We start from the raw sequence: 21,214 nt of genomic DNA, 5'->3' as shown, positions 1-21,214 counted from the left end.
TAAAAAGGAAGGTATCAACAAGCAACGGCATTCCCATCATTCCAGGACGCTACTTTTATTCATCGGTAGTGGGTGATATGTCATCGCGATACGAACGTGGCCATGAGTGAACGTGGCCGTCGTGGTTCCTGCTGTCACCGATTGCAGTGAACGATCGGAATCAACCTTCCGAGCGAAATCGAATCGAACCATCGAAAATCGATAACCACCTTACCCTTGGAAAAGCGAGCGCATCTTGGAGCCTATTTGGCAAAAACCAGTAACTACGAAGCCGAAAATGGCAGCAGCGTTCTTCCGCCGATCAGACAGCAGACCTGCACAGTCCCAAGACGGACGTGAACGACTTTACGAAATCCGTGTCCTCCCCCAGTGCTGAGCAAACAAAGTGCATCTCCCATCGTAAAGTCAATTTTAATGTACATTTTCAGTTGCAATTGATATCGGCTGCTGACCGTCGTCACTTTTGCACCATTGACACCAGACTCTCCACAGTAGCTACGGATTGACGTGCACTGCCACTACTATTTAATAAGAATTTTGCAGCAAACTCAGTTTAGTTTGATTGAAATTACTAAGGAATTCAGAAGTACCTAGGCTTGCATAGGAAAACGTCCTCCATAGGGCCGCGAAGTATCAGCAACTAGTAAAACCAGTGACGAGTCGACCCCCGTTAGAACCCGGTACTTCGGTTTAGCGATGAGGTTCACAGCGGTAGCGCCTCTGGTGAGTCAGTACCAATAACTTCAACTGAGTTATGCCCGCACCGGTCCCCGAATGTCAGAGGTATGAGTAGTTTGATTGAGGCATCGTTGATGGCGGGAAGAATTCCGGGCAGATTAGAATGCGCTTGAGATGGGCCGTGGGGGTGATATTAAAAACGATAAATACGATTAATGTGTCAGCGGAGGAGGAAAGTGCAAAAATAAATTTACTGTAGTGAAAGAATCCCCAACGAGGTGTTGTACGAGTAGAGCTATAGCATATGGCCCGATTGGAATGCAAATGTTCCGCTGTTACCGTGCGGGATGTACTTGAACTGTTCTGTGTGCGGCAGAATAAGTGACTGTTAAATGAACGTTTAAATGTTGCAGTACACAAATGTGCTTAATGTCCTTGAATTGTTCCAACATGACATGATCGATTTTTGGATTCTAGCAACACTAAAATGACGAATCTGTGATGTGGTTCAGCAAGTAATATGAAAAGTATAAAAGTTCAGCGCGTTAGTGATTAGTGAAAGTCGTAATTTGAATCATAAATCGAGAAAATAGATCTAAAGAGTTCAATAACAATTTGAAATTATAAGTAGTTTATAATTTAAGCACGGTAGTTTTATAATCAAAAATTAATCAGATTCACAAACCAAACAGTTTTGCGCCTGTTTCGAAAGGACTATGTGAAGCAAATTATGATCGAAGATAATCTCAACGACCTCCAGTAAACTGAAATTACAACATTACGGTACCGGGCGGGGATCGTTTTGTGATCAATCTGCGCAGAAATACTTAGGAAACAGAACCAAACTTAAATTGTATCGAATAGACTCTCTACTAGTATCTGATATTAAGAGCTATTTTGAATGTGTCGAATTGTGATATATTTTACACGCAAAAATTGATATCACGTCGAGATCATACAAAGTCGTGACTAGTTTCAAATGTGTATGGTCGATTGGAGGTTCGGTGAAAACTCCCAAAAAAGACCATGCACCAAGCTAATGTCGAACTCAAATTGAAGACCTCAGGCGTAGCTTGCACACTTGCGCTCAGACAAAAGCATTGGTGCCATATTCGAATCTGAAAATGTCAAAATGTCTACTGCATTTTTCCAAGCATCATTGAAGTATTCTAGTCAGAGCTCTGACTGGACATTGAAAACTCAACTATCATATGGCTACTTTTCAGTGTGTTGAGTATGTTATTATTCGTGTGATTTATGTGAACGCGATTACGGTACTTCATATCATCTGATATGCAACTGTCTTGCATCGACGCAACTGCGTATCCGAGTTTTTGGTTCTCCATACATGGTTGAGTCTATGTATGCGGAGCTAAAATTAAAGGATATTCTATCGTTTCTCACCCAATGTGGTAAGGAGCTATAGTCAGAAGGGTAATCGTTTTTTTCTGGAGTGAATGAATCCTTTCAGTATTGACTTTAAAAAGGTTTGAGGAGACTGTTTGGCATCTTTTATGGGGTGCTGAATTTACTTCTGCTCGTACATACTGCGAATCGTTCTGCATTCTTCCGGGAATGCAGAATGGTGTCGCACGATTCAACCAGTGCCTTCAAAGAGAGACGGATATCATAACAGCAAAAAAAATCGGCATGGCTCATTTAACATAGAATAGACACCAGTACGAAAGCAAATTTCTCTCGATGGCCTGTCTGAGAATCTAAAAAATGAAATTTTCTGTTCACGCTGCTATTCTCGTTTCGCGATCCGATTCTGTATAGGTAGTGAATAATTGCGATTGAATCATTTTACTATTGCCGCTTATTTTAACTATGTGCATACAATCTTTGTATAAGTTGTGTCTATGAAAATGTATGTGAATGTTCCACACAAGGATTTTGAAATATTGCAACCTAGTATGAGAATCATCAAGTCGAACCATCGATTCGATTTTATACGATAATTGTCAACTTGCGATTCTCTCTTGGTAAATTCCACACAGCACCTATCATTACCAGACTGTATATTTTTTCAAGGGCCATGAATTACTCAGAGTATGAAGTGGAGCGAAGAATAATTCAATTATAAGGTTCTAACTTTAAAGTCATTCGCCTCTTTGGGCCAAAAAAGCTGGTTTGTTTCTTGTTGTTTTGTAGTGTTTTCCTATTTCAACCACTTCACAATTTCCTTCCATGTTCCTTTTATCCTTCCCTTTCCATAAGGAAAACGATGAGGAACCACGCAAAAGCACAAATCTCCAAATAACTAGGGGAACGTGCCACTTAAGCCAATTAGTTCTGATTCCTGATTAGGAGATCAAAAAGGTACATTAGATGAGTTTAAGTAGGTTCATGTATTTTCCTCCAATTGATCGTTCCACCTCACTCGCTTGTTTAAACCTTTTAAATATACTCAATATATATGTGCTATTCGATACTTATGATGAAGTAGGTCATTGTACTTACTTGTGCGCCTTCGATATTTTTGATTTTCAAACATCGACATACAATTTATATCCATATTTTCAATCCCATCATATGCAATTTGGAGGTAAATATCGTAATGTTCTTAGAAAAGTTTTCACTATACGTGGCCAGATGTCAATTAAAAATTAGAAAACTAGCCGCGTTAGATTTTTTGTCATAATTTGGACGCTAATAACTCATTTATCTGTGGATTTGAATGATTTCGCATCAATCGATTCGTAAACATTTAACTTAAACATGTATGGAAACATCGTTTCAGTATTTTAATAGCATTCCATTAAAAAATTGGTCGACCATTGTTTCCACCCGACATCTGAACAGTTAGCTTGTCGCTAGCTCTTTGTGGTGTGTCATTTTCTTCCATCTGCTGCACACCGTGTTCGCTTGAATTTATTGAATGTGTTGTGTCTACAGGAACAAGCAGGCCAATTTAGAACTTTCGATTTGGAGGGTGGGGGAAGAGGGTGGTAATCTTGTTATAATGAGTTGAGGAAAACTGAAACTAAGCACCAATGAAACTGTTGACGGTTAGAAATGTCTTAATGCTTATGCTTAATACGGAAATTCGAATTAAGTTACATAATATTTTTTGGACCGGCCCGGCAAATAATTGTGTCGGGCGAGGCTCGTGCAGGTGCAACCCTATGGGTTGCAGAAAACACTTTACTTGTAGAGTAAGCTCAGAATTACCGTAATTTTAAACTCTTTTGATTAGGTGATTTGAATATGGAATTATTTTATTTCTTGATGAACATTAGATTAGGTTGCAGTTGCACTGATCGTGAACAGAAAACTTCATTTACGATCGGAAGCCGAAGTTCGCAAAAAAACAAAGAATATTATTACAAACACTTCTTGAACGCATTTGACGATGAGATACATTAGTAACGTTAGTGTTTCACAATTATTTGCCTATTTTTCAAATTTAAATCTGTTGATGAGAGAGTTTCAAAATTGCATTTTTAATGTCATTATCATCGGCCGTGTCTCGTACACAACCCAGTAATTTTTTGTAAATAATATTAGTTAATATTTATCAAAGTTGAAACAGCTCACAAAAACACAAGAAATGAAACTGCATTTTTTTTAAATCTAATGAACATTTCATTCACTAGTCATAATGGTATCTATTTGCATAAGTATTTCCAACCATACACTGCCGTTACAATGCGTACAAGCAAGGGTGGCTTTTATCGTATCAAAGAACGCTCACTAGCAACTCTTCACACGATTCAATCAGTGCCATCAAAGAGAGACGAATATCATCGCAGCAACAAAAAACCGGCATGGTTCATTTAACATGGAATAGACACCAGTGCGAGAGCGATTTTCTCTAGATGACATTTCTGAGAACCATAGGTTAGCACGCTGCTGTGGAGATTCTCTCTGAAGCAACAAACGGTCGCTTATTCTCGTTTCGCGATCCGATTCTGTATGGGCAGGGGATAATTGCGATTGAATCATTTTACTATTGCCGCTTATTCTAACTATGTGCATATAACCTTTGCATAAGTTGTGTATATGAAAATGTATGTGAATGCTCCATACAAGGATTTTTAAATATTGCAACCTAGTATGAGAATCATCAAGTTGAATCATCGATTCGATTTTCTGCGATAATTGTCAACTTGCGATTCTCTCTTGGTAAATTCCACACAGCTCCGATCATTACCAGACTGTAAATTTTTTTAAGGGCCATGAATTACTCAGAGTATAAAGTGGAGCGAAGAAATATAGAAAAATTCTCTCGTGGTTCATGCATTGAGAGACTCGAGTTCTTGTCTCATCTTTTACCGGATTGAAAATGTTGTATACAATATTGATAAATATCGAGCTGCTTCTGTCAAATTTTCAGCAATCACCAACACTGCGTACAAGTATTCTCATCGGTAGAGAGAATGTACTTTCCGATACAAAATAAATACCGGCAAACTTTTTTCATAATTCCAATTGCATTTCGTATAAGCGCACTTTTAACTATAGAGGACACTTAAACTTTTAGCTACAATTCGCAATTTGTGACTTGGAAGAACAAGCATTAGATTTTTTACCAGCTCAGCATGAAATGTCCAACCCAAAATCCAATATTTGGGAACCGCGGGGCTAGACGGACTTAAATGTTTCACACAAAAATGAACCACGAATACGGCAGGACGCCAAAACTTAAGATAACTTACTGAGTACGACAAAAAATCGTGCTCGAATGGATTGTCTGTTGGTTTCAACCTTGCGTAAGACATGATCCCACTCGAACCTAGGTATTGTTTCGAAGCTTCACGCCCTGCAGTACCAAATTATTGGTGTTGAAACTGACTCTGGAGTCTTTATTGAAGTCTATTTGATTGCTTTGCTACAAATAGAGAAAGTTCTGATTTTATTTATAGTAAATCTAGTTTTAATTAGAGATAAGAAGTAGATTTGAAATATAGATTTAAATATTTAGGTATGTTTCAACAATCCGTTAAACATTTCAAATCGAAAATTATGTGTCCGATTGAGTCCTACTTTTGTGTCCGGCACAGACAATTCATTTTCAAAACACAATAACAATTTAATTTTTGACGTTATCGAAAGCACATAATAATCACTGTTTTCAGCACGGAATGAACACATGAAAGAGCTAATCAGACCGCCATTATAGTGTACAGAAATCAAATAAACCAAAAAATTAAAAACTTAAAAAAAATCTGTTGAAAGCGTACAGTTTTTGACAAGAACACGAAAGACGTCAAACTGAATTGACTCAGCGTCATCCAGCTAACAGTCACCTATCTGTCATACGAAAGCGCGTTTACAAATTCAATCCTACTTACTTTACTTTACTTTAATGGTGCACATCCCGTCTTCGGAACATGACCGAACGAATTGTAGATTTCCAGGATCTTGAGCCGCCGTTTTCCAGTCGCTCTGTACTCCTACGAGCTACGAGACTTCAGCTGGTTACGGAGCCTGAAGAAAGCCCTATTAGCAGCTGCAACACCGCTTTTTACCTCGCGGCTAATATCATTATCGCATGTCACTAGTGTTCCAAAATATATGAACTCATCAACGACCTCGTATTGTACCCCATCTATCTCCACCTCGGATCCTACACCGTTTGGGCTGCCTCTTTCTCTACCTGCCACCATATACTTAGACTTGGTAAAGTTTATCGTAAACCCTATTCTCGAAGCTTCTTTCTTGAAGGGCACAAAAGCCTCTTCCACAGCTCTACGATCCACACCAATTAAATCAATGTCGTCCGCAAAACCAAGAAGCATGTGAGATTTATTGATGATGGTACCGTTCCTTTGCACACCGGATCTTCGTATGGCACCTTCGAGCGCTATATTGAACAACAGATTTGAGAGCGCGTCGCCCTGCTTCAATCCATCTAACGTCACGAAAGCATCGGATGTCGTACCAGCTATCTTGACGCTTGATTTCGATCCATCGTGCGTCACACGAATCAGTTTAATTAGCTTTGTCGGAAAGCCATGTTCTAACATGATCTGCCACAATTCGTTACGTTTCACTGAGTCGTACGCAGCTTTGAAATCTACAAACAGATGATGAGTCCTCAAGTTGTACTCCTGAAACTTATCAAGAATTTGTCGCAAGGTGAAAATCTCGTCCTTCTCGAAAATTTCAAATTCCAAATTCAATTTATGGATCGAAATAATTGCTGGCTTAGAAGATATTTAGGCTACCCGGTTTAGCCCCGTGTCCAGACTAACCCAAGTGTTTTAAAAGTTCCGGATTTTTCTGTACTTTTTGTTTTAATATTGTTGTCCGGGAAAATGTACTAAAACTTTCAATTGACACTATATTTTTATTTCCTTGTTGAATCACAACGAATACGGTAACCAATATGGATTCATGACTTAACGAACGGGTCGGGTTCGGGTACGAATATTTGATCGGGTTTCGGATATTTGAAATCTACAACCAAAGAATAGGTTTTTAAAGTTAAGAAAGAAAATTGCGGGATTATCGAAAGATATTGCATTTTTGAAAAGGTGCAAGAGCTTTGGAATTATTCCGACATGCTGTAAAATACGGGGTAGGAAATCTTTCTCTAATAACATTATGGGTAAAATTCAGAGGGAAATTTTAAAAGAAAATTTAAAAAAGTTGTATAGCATCCAAAGTGTAAAAACCTTGGAATGTTATAATCTCCATTTAAAACTAGCAAAACAATACCCCCATGGTTTCGAAATTTTTCTAGCCAAAGTAAAGTTCGCTGAGCACTGTGAATCAGAACGCAAACGAACTCTACTCAACAAAAAATTTGAAAATTTACTTTCCCAAAACCGTATGGTCCATCCTCCAAAACCTTCGGTACAGTTTTCAGAAAACTTCCTAGTTAATCGTTCATCACAAAATTTCACACACGAACAAACAAATCTTCTCAACTTGGGGTTAAATTATGCCATTTCTTCCAAAGTTAATCTCGAACAGGTTATTATAGACGTTGAAACAGCTCTAGATAGCTGTAACCTTCCTTTTTCGAAAATAAATGACGCCAGGACTATTGTAGCTGAAGTCATTAAAAATACTCCATTAAGAAATGAACAAACTAAAAACGAAAGAGAGCTAGTTAAACAATTGCGGGAAAAGCCAGTTTTTTATGTTAAAGCTGACAAGGGAAACAAAGTTGTTATTATAGATAAGGATGATTATGACAGCATAATCATCCAAAAAATTAATGACGGACCATATAGGAAACAAAGATCCGACCCCCTTCCAGAAATTATCAAAAAAATAGATAAAACTCTCATAGAATGTAACCCTAACTTCGATATCAATCTCAGCCGCCTCAAAGTCCCTAACCCTTCATTACCAAAAATCAAAGGATTACCTAAAGTCCATAAACCTGGGAATGAAATAAGGGAAATCATCTCTTCAGTAGGAGCCCCTACCCAAAAAATCTCCAAATGGCTAGTGGAAGAATTCAAAAATATGCCGAAAAAGTTTTTTAGTAGATCCATTCCCAATACACAGGAATTCGCTACTCAACTTCTGAACTCAGGTGAAATCGAAGATGACGAAATAATGGTATCCTTCGATGTAGCCTCCTTATTCCCAAGTGTCCCGGTGAAGGACTCAATCAATCTGTTGGAAGATTGGTTAGTTAAACAAAAGAGTAGTAGTTTATGGAAATGCAAAGTAAGGTCTTACCTTACTCTAACCCGGCTTTGCATGGATGTAAATTATTTCAAATTCAGAGGGGAATATTATAAACAATTACAAGGGGCCCCAATGGGTAATCCGCTCTCCCCATTTTTATGCGAATTATTTATGGCAAACCTCGAAGAACTTTTAAATAAACGAGGATTACTACCAAATCGCTGGTGGAGATACGTTGATGATATATTTTGCATCATCAAGCGTAACGATTTGAAAAATTTTTTGGATACAATCAACAATTTACATAGGAACATAAAATTCACCTGCGAGAGGGAGACAAACAACAGTTTACCTTTCTTAGATGTTCTCATTATACGGGAAGCGAAAACTTTATCTTTCGAAATATATAGGAAGCCAACCAATACAGAGCGAGTTATACCTGATATTTCTAACCATTCTCACCAACATAAAATGGCAGCATTTCACCATATGTTTCACAGAATGCTAACATTACCCCTCAGAGATGATGCGGTAGTGAAAGAGAAAAATTTTATCTTCGAAATTGGAAAGCTCAACGGATATCCGGAGCGCTCAATCCAAACAATCCTCGATAAGAAATTAAGATCATTGAAAAAATTATCACTCACATCTTTGACCCCCCTATCAGAAACCTTGAAAAGAATATCGGTAGACTTCAACTCTAACATGGCATATCCACTTAAATCAAAATTAAAACCCTTTGGCTTGGATTTAGTGTTCAGTAGTACTAGCAACCAGTTGAAAACTTTACTAGGATCTACTAAAGATCCTACTGACAAATTGAAAAAATCGGGGGTATATAAAATTTCATGTTCTCATTGTGATAAATTATACATTGGACAAACAAAGAGATCATTAGATATCCGTTTCAAGGAACACATAGCGGAAATAGGGAAAGCATCCAAGGATCTGGAACGGGGTTTATCACACCATTTCAAGTCGAAAGTAGCTGAGCATGCCTTTTCCGAAAACCATGATTTCACTACAAATGACATAAAAATTTTAAGACAAATTTCCAACCCATGGAAATTAGATTCGGCAGAAAGTCTGGAAATTTTCAAACACAATTCTACTTCTTTACTAAACAGAGACCAAGGAAATAGGTCTTCCTGGCTCTTTAAGTTACTACCTACACACAGGGGACAGACAAACATAGAAAACACTTAATCTCTCCCTACCCTAAACAAATTAGAAATTTTTTCCAAGGTGTTTATACCTGTTGTAGGAATCTACCTACTTCCGTTTCATATATTGAAGGAACAACATTACAGCATTCTTTCAATAACTAAACAAAACTATCACACTGAAGATGAATATAAATTGTATTCGAAATGTGCATATGTGATGTGACGTTTATTATACAAGATTTATAGTGTCGTGAGATACATAGTGAATTTGTATAGTGACGTGATATACTTATAACAGAATTAAATGGTAATATTTAAAAATTTATCCTTGTACAACCAAAGCTTTTTTCGGGTTCGGGTCGGGTACGGGTAAACATTTTTATTTTTTAGCGGTTACGGCTCGGGATTAGGTTTGGAAGAAAATTTATTCTCGGGTACGGGTATTTTTTTTTTCATTTTCGATCAGGTACCGGTCGGGTTCGGGTACAATAAATTACTTACCCGACCATATCCAGTGGCTATCATGCGACCATTATGCAACATCTGTATTATTTTTTTTATTCTTTAGCAGATTTAGCAGATTCTTCTAAACCCAATACTGTCGGGCGGGATCCTTGACTATTTGTTCGTATAATCTTGTTCTTACTTCGATATGTGCATTTGATCGGGTAGGAGAGCCAAGGGTCATTTTTCGCCTGAAATTGACATGACGGTTGCTACTGTTCCTAGTAAAGATAAAAAAGGAACTGTCTTTGTTCCACAAATCACTAACTGCCGGAATATTTCCCGATGTGTGGAAGTCCTCTTTTATGTTTCCAGTTCATAAAAAGGGAATAAAAAACATGTCGACAACTACCGTGGGATTACATTTCTCAGTTCCATTCCAAAGCTTTCTGAAATGATCGTTCTTGAGCCAATTTTGAACCATTGTATGCAGTATATTGTACAGACTCAACATGGATTCATGCCAAAACGTTCTACTGCTACAAATCTGCTATAGCTTATGAATTATGTTACAAATTCTATGTTCGTTGGTTATCAAACAGACGTCATTTATATGGATCTCTCGGTAGACTTTGATAAAAAATCACGCTATCGTCATTGCTAAACAAACTCGGTTTTGACTCAAACGTACTCTGCTGGATTAAGTCATACCTAAGCGACCGACGTCTTGCCGTAAGAATCGGTGATTGTGTATCCGATGAGTGTTGCGCTTCTTCCGGAATCTCATAAGGCAGTCATCTAGGACTACTGATATTTTTGCTGTACTTTAACGATGTGAATTTTGTCCTGGAAGGGCAGTGGCTTTCATTTGCTGATGATCTTAAAATTTATAACAAAATCCGGAAAATAGACGATGCCGTATTCCTGCAAATTAACAGTTGAATTTTGCTGACTGGTGTGAAATCAACCGAATGATTCTAATTCCCCAGACATCCCCCCGATCATAACATTCACCCGAACAAGAAATCCTGTTCGATTTGAGTACTGCATTGGGGGTACTTCAATTGGAAGGACGACATGTGTGAAAGGTCTCGGTATTTTTCTCGAAGAACAACTGAAGTTTACGCAAAAAGGCAAAAGCTTCTCGATGCTTGAGACTTTTAATACGGATAACCAAAAATTTCAATGATATTTACTGCGTAAAAACTGTGTACTGTTCGCTGGTTCGCTCTATTCTTGAATATTGCATAGTGATATGGAACCCTTACTACCTCAATGCATTGCAATGGTGTCAATCGAATTACATCGATACAGATTTATTCGCTTTGCACTGCGCTGGTTGCCTTGGAATAATCCACAACAGCTCCCGAGTTATGAAGGTCGAGCGATGTTAATTGGAGTTGACACACTGCATGCTGGACGTGATTTATCACGAGCCATGACAATTTTTGATTTTTTAATTGATGGAATCGACTTCTTAGCGAAATCAGCTTAAACGTTCGATCACGTGCTCTTCGTAACAGTTTGTTCCTTCGCTTGCCATTTCGTCGCACTAATTATGGAACTAACGGTGCTATTACTGACCTGCAGCGGATCTTCAATAGAGTTTCATCGGGATTTGATTTCCATCTACCACGCCGTGCCATACGATATATTTTTTTGAATATACTTAGAAATAATCATTTGGACTAAATTATGTTTGTTGATTCAAATAAATAAATAAGTAACGATTTAAATATCGATTAAGGTGAAATATGAAGAGAAATTGGTTTCTATATTTGATAGAATATATTAACTAAGCTTCGTTTACTGATTATCTAGTTGCTAAAGATTTCATATATTTTTTTTTTGTTCGTAACGGCCCATTTTGGCCACTACTGATTATTTCTCTCTTTTTGCCTTTCTCATATAGAAAGGCTATGCAATCACTGTGAAAATCGACTTTTTAATCGAGACCCGGAGGGCCGAATGTCATATACCATTCGACTCAGCTCGACGAACTGAGCAAATGTCTGTGTGTGTATGTGTCCGTGTGTGTGTGTGTGTGTGTGTGTGTGTGCGTGTGTGTGTATGTAACAAAAATATGCACTCACTTTTCTCAGAGATGGCTATACCGATTTTTACAAACAAAGATTCAAATGAATGGTCACAGTCCCATAGCCTGCTATTGAATTTCATTCCGATCCGACTTCCGGTTCCGAAGACATAGGATGATATGTACCAAAAAAGTGAAAAAAATATGCACTCACTTTTTTCAGAGACGGCTAACCCGATTTTCACAAACTAAGATTCAAATAAAAGGTATTATGGTCCCATAGCTTGCTATTGAATTTCATTTGAATGTGACTTCCGGTTCCGGAGTTATATGGTAATATGTGAAAATTTGAGAAAAAGTTCACTCAATTATCTCTGGAACAACTCAACCGATTTTTGCAAACTAGGATTCCAATGAAAGGACTTATAATATTCAAAAAATTTGTGGAATATTTTATCAGGATCCGACTTCCGGTTTCGGAACTAAAGCGTGATAGGTGGAAAATTACCAATTTTATTAGTATTTTTTCACGAACGATGGTTAAAAACAGGTACAAATCCCATAAAACTGTCCGATAAATTCTTCTAGTTTGCAGAGCTTGTTAGTTTGAGGGCATGAAAACTTAATTCGTCACTACTGGTCCCCTCTTTCACTCTTCCGAGAGCACCGAAAGTGGAGAAGAAAAACTCCTAAAACTAAATTCACTTCGATTTCTCTGCGATGCTTGAACCGATTTTCACAAATCTTTATTTTAAATTAAAGTTCATACTGTCTTTAAACCTACTGTGAAATTTCATCTGGATCCGGCTTCCGGTTCCGCAGTTGCAGGGCGATTAGTTTTTAAATCGCCAGATAGAGTAACAATATGTACAACACCGAAAGAAGACGAAAACACAAAACGAACAAGGCGTGCTTTGTTCTATTTCGTACACGTTGTGTAGTGATGTCAATAATAATAATAATAATAATAATAATAATAATAATAATAATAATAATAATAATAATAATAATAATAATAATAATAATAATAATAATAATAATAATAATAAACCTATTACATGTTTTATGCTGTTTAGCTTGACTTACATATGCAGAAGTAACAGAAACGCAGGTCCGTTCCGTTTGTTAGATTTCGTTTAATTGGTTTAATCGAAATAGAGCATGAGATAGTAAGTATAGGTTTAACTACGTTCAAAACTGTTCCAATTTGTAAGTCATATTTGTTGGTAGCAAACGAACCAACTTCGGCTATTTCGTTCATCTGAATCCGGTTTCGGAAGAATTGGAAATAGTGATCAAAAACTGCAAAAAGGATCTCACTCACTTTTCTTGGAGATGACTAAATCGATTTTCACAAACTTATAGGTTCAAAAGAAAAGTCTTACAGATTCATACGGAATTCTTTAATTTGTTGTGGATACTATTTTCGGTTCCGGAACTACAGGGTAAACAGGTTTTATAGACGATTTATTAATTTTAGTTTGACGTAAAGCCGCCATGACTAAGTTCAGTTTTTGCAATGACTGAGCGGAAATATATATTGGAGAAGCCAAGTGAAAGAAAAACTAACAGAAAAGATGAATTTTTTCGAAAAAGATACGCTCAGAGACAGGACTAGAACCTGCGTTCATATGCATTCCGTGCATACGCGCTACCATTTCGCCACTCTGATCTTGCTTTAGCCACACTAAAACTCACAGACATAGTAGCAACGTACATCGAACATGGTCTACATCCTGGCCGTCACCCGACCGATACCTTATATCCAAACATCTTCTCTGTCCATCAAACACTAGTCCTCTCGCTTTATACCTATTTCTCCGATCAAGCATTGAGTAGGAGAGTGTATTTATAATCGCTTGTCACCTTCTTTAATGGTGCCAGTCGCTGGCTGGACATCTTTCTTTTCCCGTTTAGCGTTAGTATTAGGATATTCGTCGCTGGTGGACACCTTTGAGCTCGCACATCTATATTTTCGAACAAAACCATTAACGTCTGCGATGCTCAGTCCAGTATTCACTTTATTTTAAAAACAGTTTTTTGATTTTATCTACATAGAATCTACCTCTATTACCTAAGTATCTACTACAAAGTGCGCAAAAATACGCATAAACAAGCTCATGCTTGCACGCGCAACTTAAGCAAATTGGTGTGATTATTATTTTGTTTACTTTTTGACAATTAACAATATTAGAAAAATCTATGTAGACCTCGATGTAATTTTTTAGGCCTTTTCAAAGTTATTTTTAAATATTGAAAATCCGAAAAATATCAAAAGTTCAACACATTTTTAAAAAAATGAAAAAATGTTTTCCAAACAAAATATGAAAAAGTATTGAAAAAGTACAAACCTTTACTAAGAGATTTCATTTTTAAACGTGTAAATAAATTGAGTTATCGCGAAGCAACACGTTTTTTAAGACGATATGTTGATCGTGCGACGCTCACTTATACCGTTTTCGTTTTAGAACCTACACGCGGGCAACTCTGAATCCGAGTAAAACGAACACGTGTTACGCGCCCTAGACAACAACTCATATAAAAAGAAAAAATAAACAAACTCGGCTGGATGCTTGGTGCGACCCGAGAAAATTTTCAGAGCGAAACTACGCGATTGGAGTCCGATCTAGAGCGACACCAGGTTGCTAAAACAAACTCATCAAAAGTTGTTTTGGCGACTCTGGGTCAGCTCTCGGGCTGCTCTGATCAATAAACGAAAACGGTATTAGAGATGTGCAAAGCAGCTCATACCGGTGAGCAGCTCCGAACCGATCAGCTCACTAAAGGTAATTGATTCAATGTATCAGCTCATTAAGATTGAACTGAAGGTTTTTTTTCGAGCGCCGTTTTTTTGAGCTGTTTTCTTTCATATGCATGATCGAAATCATTGATGCACAAAGAACAATGCTATGCGAACTAACTTGTCTTCGAATTATTATTATGTCATACTTGAGAATATCCGCAAAAGTGGCATCCTTGAGTGTACCTTAGCCTACTGAGTGAGAGGTTTGATTTCTTATTGTCAATCGCTAATTGAATCTGTAAAAGAAGGATAGATACACATTTGGATCTATCTATGATCGATTTCAGAATCTGTGTGAAGCTGTGACCATTTTCAGAAATCTGTGCCATTTTTAGAATCCGTGCAAAAGGTTGAAAATCTGTAAAACATAGATTAATCTGTCAACCTGGCATCTCTGCTTACCAGTGCGGTGAACTGGTGAGCTACGGTTCTTTTAAAAAGAGCTGTGAGCTATCAGCTTACTTTAAAAATTCGATTCACTGGAATAGCTCAAGAGCGAATTGCACGTGTCCAAATATCAAGGTGAACGTGCCATTTGAACCAATTTGTTCTGATTCTGCATATTTCCCTTCAGTACAAGGTTTCTTAGGTAAAAATAGGTAAAATGATGTATAACTTTTCCAGAAAAGAATAAACCTATGCATTACCATCTACAAAATTATGGGATTTTATATTTTCTGCAATTATTCCAAATAAAGTATGCATAAAAACTAACTTGAAACAAGTTATGATTAGAAAACTAGTTTCAAGGGGGTTGTCATAATTCAATAACTAAAACTAACTTTGAAAAGGCCTAAAAAAGTTCCATCCAGTTCCACTTAGATTTTTTTATAGTATTGAGCATATCTTTTCCTATAAATTTTGTAAAAATCAGCTGCATAAAGTTGCATGTTTCGCTTCGGTGTAAAGTTTTATCATAGGTAAAAAAGGTAAAATAATGTATAACTTTGCCAAGAAACAACAAACCTATGCACTACCTTCAACAAAAATATGAGATTTATTATTTTATTCAATTATTCCAAATAGAGTATGCATAAAAAAATAACTCGAAACAAGTAATTAATAAAAAACTGATTTTAGGGGGGTTGCCATAAAACACTTTACATATCTGAAACGGTGCGACCTAGACTGTTGGTATATTTGACAAAGTAAATTATTTTTAATAGTTCTAAAACTTTGTAGAAGAAAAAAATCTCTTCAGAAAAAAAGTTATGGTTATATTTTTTTGCATGAACAATTAGAGAAAGAATCAAATTACGCGGTATATATTTGTGAAAAATTTCTTAAAAGCAACTATATGCATTAAAAGAACGGTTTGGTAGCTACTGATTTATGTCCACGTTTTGCCTTTCTCATATAGAAAGGTTATGCAATCACTTGAAAAACCGACTAGTGAAAATTAACCCGGAGGGCCAAGTGTCATATACCATTCGACTCAGTTCATCGAGCTGAGCAATGTCTGTGTGTGTGTGTATGTATGTGTGTGTGTGTGTGTGTGTGTATGTGTCAAATAATCTCACTAGGTTTTCTCGGAGATGGCTGAACCGATTTTGACAAACTTAGATTCAAATGAAAGGTCTCGTGGTCCCATACGGAATTCCTGAATTTCATCCGGATCCGAGTTCCGGTTCCGGAGTTATAGGGTAGAGTGTGTTCAATATTGTACACCGTCACTTAAACCGGCGAAACAAAAAACGTAAAAAAAATCCTAAACTGGTCTCAAAACTACACAAATCGATAGTCATTATCAGTAGGCAACTAAACAAACCGATTCCGGCCATCCTGTTTCCCGGTACCCGGTTCCGGAAGTACCGGAAATAGTGGTCATATATACCAAAATGGATCTCACTCACTTTTCTCAGCGATGGTTTGACCGATTTCCACAAACTTAGATTCAAATGAAAGGTCTCGTGGTCCCATACGGAATTCCTGAATTTCATCCGGATCGGACTTCCGGTTCCGGAGTTATAGGGTAAAGTGTGTTCAATATTGTACACCGTCACTTAAACCGGCGAAACAAAACACGTAAAAAAAATTCTAAACTGGTCTCAAAACTACACAAATCGATAGTCATTATCAGTAGGCAACTAAACAAACCGATTCCGGCTATCCTGGTTCCCGGTACCCGGTTCCGGAAGTACCGGAAATAGTGGTCATATATACCAAAATGGATCTCACTCACTTTTCTCAGCGATGGTTTGACCGATTTCCACAAACTTAGATTCAAATGAAAGGTCTCGTGGTCCCATACGGAATTCCTGAATTTCATCCGTATCCGACTTCCGGTTCCGGAGTTATAGGGTAAAGTGTGTTCAATATTGTACACCGTCACTTAAACCGGCGAAACAAAACACGTAAAAAAAATCCTAAACTGGTCTCAAAACTACACAAATCGATAGTCATTATCAGTAGGCAACTAAACAAACCGATTCCGGCTATCCTGGTTCCCGGTATCCGGTTCCGGAAGTACCGGAAATAGTCGTCATATATACCAAAATGGATCTCACTCACTTTTCTCAGCGATGGTTTGACCGATTTCCACAAACTTAGATTCAAATGAAAGGTCTCATGGTCCCATAAGGAATCCCTGAATTTCATCCGGATCCGACTTCCGGTTCCGGAGTTACAGGGTAAAGTGTGTTCAATATTGTACACCGTCACTTAAACCGGCGAAACAAAAAACGTAAAAAAAATCCTAAACTGGTCTCAAAACTACACAAATCGATAGTCATTATCAGTAGGCAACTAAACAAACCGATTCCGGCTATCCTGGTTCCCGGTATCCGGTTCCGGAAGTACCGGAAATAGTGGTCATATATACCAAAATGGATCTCACTCACTTTTCTCAGCGATGGTTTGACCGATTTCCACAAACCTAGATTCAAATGAAATGTCTCGTGGTCCCATACGGAATTCCTGAATTTCATCCGTATCCGACTTCCGGTTCCGGAGTTATAGGGTAAAGTGTGTTCAATATTGTACACCGTCACTTAAACCGGCGAAACAAAACACGTAAAAAAATTTCTACACTGGTCTCAAAACTACACAAATCGATAGTCATTATCAGAAGGCAACTAACCAAACCGATTCCGGCTATCCTGGTTCCCGGTATCCGGTTCCGGAAGTACCGGAAATAGTCGTCATATATACCAAAATGGATCTCACTCACTTTTCTCAGCGATGGTTTGACCGATTTCCACAAACTTAGATTCAAATGAAAGGTCTCGTGGTCCCATACGGAATTCCTGAATTTCATCCGGATCCGACTTCCGGTTCCGGAGTTATAGAGTAAAGTGTGTTCAATATTGTACACCGTGACTTAAACCAGCGAAACAAAAAACGTAAAAAAAATTCTAAACTGGTCTCAAAACTACACAAATCGATAGTCATTATCAGTAGGCAACTAAACAAACCGATTCCGGCTATGCTGGTTCCCGGTATCCGGTTCCGGAAGTACAAATAGAATACCACAATATTATATGTACATGAGAAAGGCATCATTACACCACTAGGTGGATTAAAACAGGTTTTTATTGATTCGAACCGCTGCACGGAAACAGCCGCGATCCCATTTCAACCAGAATATTAGTTGATTTTCTGAATTCGATTGGTTAAAATTTGGTACAACTAATCGATTGTTGTTTTAACTAAACTGTCACTTTTGTTTTTCGATTAGCAGAAACGATGGTTGAAACAACTAATTTAAATGCTTGAAAAAAAATGCTGTCAATTAGTGAGAACACATACCTTTCAATTTCAACAAATATTTTAGTTGGAATAACTGGTGTTGTTATTGAAACAAAATTCTGTTAGTTGAAAAATAAATCGGTTTTATTTGTTTTAGTTAAAGTTATGCACTGATAATTTTAGTCAATTTATATGAGCTTGGGTGCATCAACTACTGGGAATTGAAATTTTGGGACGGCAATTCAAACGCTCCATTCAAACGCAGCGCGTTCTGTGTGTTTGAAATCCTTCGCTCCTGTTACTTTTATAAATTAAATTCATGTCAAAAAGCGTTTTATTGCTAATGCATGAACATCTTCATCGGTATCAAACAGCTGGAAGTAAAACAGTCTGCTGGAAGTAAATAATGATCGAATTTGAAGCATAAAATATTGCGCATACCTGAAAGATTACGAGATGATTATTCATAAACAATTTGTCACCAAATCTTTTTCATCTTAAACAAGGTTAACTTTATCACAACACCGCTGTTAGATAAATACTTGTTATCATAAAATTCTCAAATCGAATGAACACAATTTCACCAAACGCTTTAACCATCGATATTGTTTTTGTTGACATTTTGAAGCGACGCGAACAGAGTTCAACTAAAAAGTTGTTGATTTTGCATTGCGATTATTGTTTTGCTTTCAACTGTCTCCGACATTTGACAGCATTCAAAACAACATATTTTTCAACTACTTGAATATATGCAAATCAAAAACCATATTGGTTGAATCAAAAAGAAATTAGTTAAATCAACTATCGCAAAAATCAAAAACTGCGATATCGCAATTTTATGATCGAAGGGTTCTCCGTGTGTGCGATGTGGAGTGTGGGTGATTCTGACAGTGGTGTTTTGGTTGCATTGGTTAATATTCTTTCGGTTTCCTATTCTTTCATTTTAGCTCACACTTGTCTCGGTGATTTTTTCGCCAGAAGTTTCGTCACGTGCAGCCGACGATGGAAAATACAGCAAACGAAAGTATTTCAGCAGCAACAATGGAAAATATGTACACAAAAATGAAGGTAAGGTGCCAGCTCGAAACTAATGATCCGTTCGTCTCTGTCCAATTGGTCCAAACATTACACATGTAATATTATGAATTGGATACTTTAATCGGCGAAATGTAGGTATAAATTTTTAAGTTTCATTTAACCAGACCAAACGCTCTAGTATTGTCACAAATACATTGACCGGGCCATCATTTTTCTCGAGAAGGTAATGTTTATTTGGTGACAAGGTTTCGAATCGTTATGCGGTTGACCATCAAAGATGGATAGTATATTTCAAAACATCAACAAAAGCACTACCATAACCCATTATCTAAAAGCAAAAGCATTAATCATTAACACTTCTGGCAGATTGCCTTGTAAGGTCGGTGTTGCAAACAATTTGCGAGGATCTCTCCCCCTAATAGTTTTTCTTGTGCTCTTACAGGTGACTATGTAGAAGATTTGGATCGCTACCGTTACGTCCATTATGACGATGGCGATCGGGGACGCTACATCCATGTGCACATTCCGTACGACGGTGGTTACGGCAACTATGCAGGGGGCCACGAGCCCTTCCGTAATCCCCCGTACGATGCCACAGGATTGTACGCGTATGTGCAAAGACCGAAAAATGATACTTGTTTACGTTTGCTAGAACAGTACTCTAACACTTGCAGTGACAACATAATCGACAGCCCATTCAGAGCAAACGAGTACGATATCAAAAAACCTGAGCTATACTTGGAGTATGGAACACCCTATCCGGAGTTTAACTATGGAGCATCCGTGCATCGCGAGAAGCAAACACCGATAACGACGGATTCGGATCCCCGTGCATCTAACTTCCCCGGGACGGGCTACCTTCCAGCTCTGGAAACACCGGTTGTAAAGAAAGCTACCTCAACAGAACATCCTGAAGCAGATTCACTCGGAGAACTGGGCATCAGCACGGTTACAACGACGACGACGACGACGACCAGTGGAAGGGACGAACGAATTATTCGGCTTGCAACGGAGGCTCCGGTTACGAAAACAACAACCGGTAGTACCACGATAAAGTCTAGTACCACAGAGGCAGCCGCAACTGTTTCAGCCTCTTCGACACTGGCAACACTTTCTACTGTCAAACCGGCATCGATCGAACAACAATTACTCGAATGTCGAGCAGAATTAAATGAAGCGAAACGGAAGTTGAGTCTCAGTAAAGTATAATAACTTAACTTAGTGATGTCACACCGGTACTAGTTAGTTAATAAACAAATTTTCTCTAACGCTTTATAGACAATAGTTTGCCACAGTAATTTATTGTTTGACGAATGTGTGCCTGAAATGAGTATTATAGTAAGAATATTGAAATCAATTTTTAGAATGATTAAAAACAGTTATACGTATGCTATCTAGATACAGTACATTCGGGAATCCGAGCAATTGTAAAAGTGTAAATAAAAATAAAAACAATAAAGATAACTATTAACTGAGTTCAAGAGCAAAATAATTCCTTCCGGCATAATCTCTTAATTGACTCCAAACGACTCGCTGACCTACAGAATTCACATTTGTTTCCCTCAACGATTGTCTAATTTATGGATATGTTTATTTTTTGAGACATGTTACTGTGCTGCTGCAGCAGTGAATGTACGTATTTGGGTATAATTTCGAAGATTTGCATTAATTTCCTATTTGTTCCGTGCTTCTCTATACACCGCCAGTGCGACTGCCCAAGCCGCATCTGTCGTTGGTTTGAAGATGATGTTATTCAATGGGAGTCGTTTT

At 37.7% G+C, this 21,214-nt stretch overlaps 1 protein-coding gene across 1 annotated transcript in view; it reads left to right on the top strand.

Moving 5' to 3' along the window:
- The first annotated feature begins 256 nt into the window (after positions 1–256).
- The window catches only part of LOC131429221 (uncharacterized), a 54,516-nt gene continuing 33,558 nt past the window's right edge, over positions 257–21,214 (top strand). Inside the window, exons 1-3 of the mRNA XM_058593271.1 lie at positions 257–723; positions 19,354–19,474; positions 19,887–20,647. Of these exons, the coding sequence (XP_058449254.1) occupies positions 697–723; positions 19,354–19,474; positions 19,887–20,647 (909 nt within the window). The 5' untranslated portion in view covers positions 257–696. The remainder of the gene's footprint in view (positions 724–19,353; positions 19,475–19,886; positions 20,648–21,214) is intronic.

Source organism: Malaya genurostris, chromosome 2 (genome assembly GCF_030247185.1).
Source record: "Malaya genurostris strain Urasoe2022 chromosome 2, Malgen_1.1, whole genome shotgun sequence".
In the NCBI taxonomy this organism is placed as follows: Eukaryota; Metazoa; Arthropoda; class Insecta; order Diptera; family Culicidae; genus Malaya; species Malaya genurostris.
The sequence above is the reverse complement of the archived record's forward strand: the minus strand, read 5'-3'. Positions and strand labels throughout refer to the sequence as shown.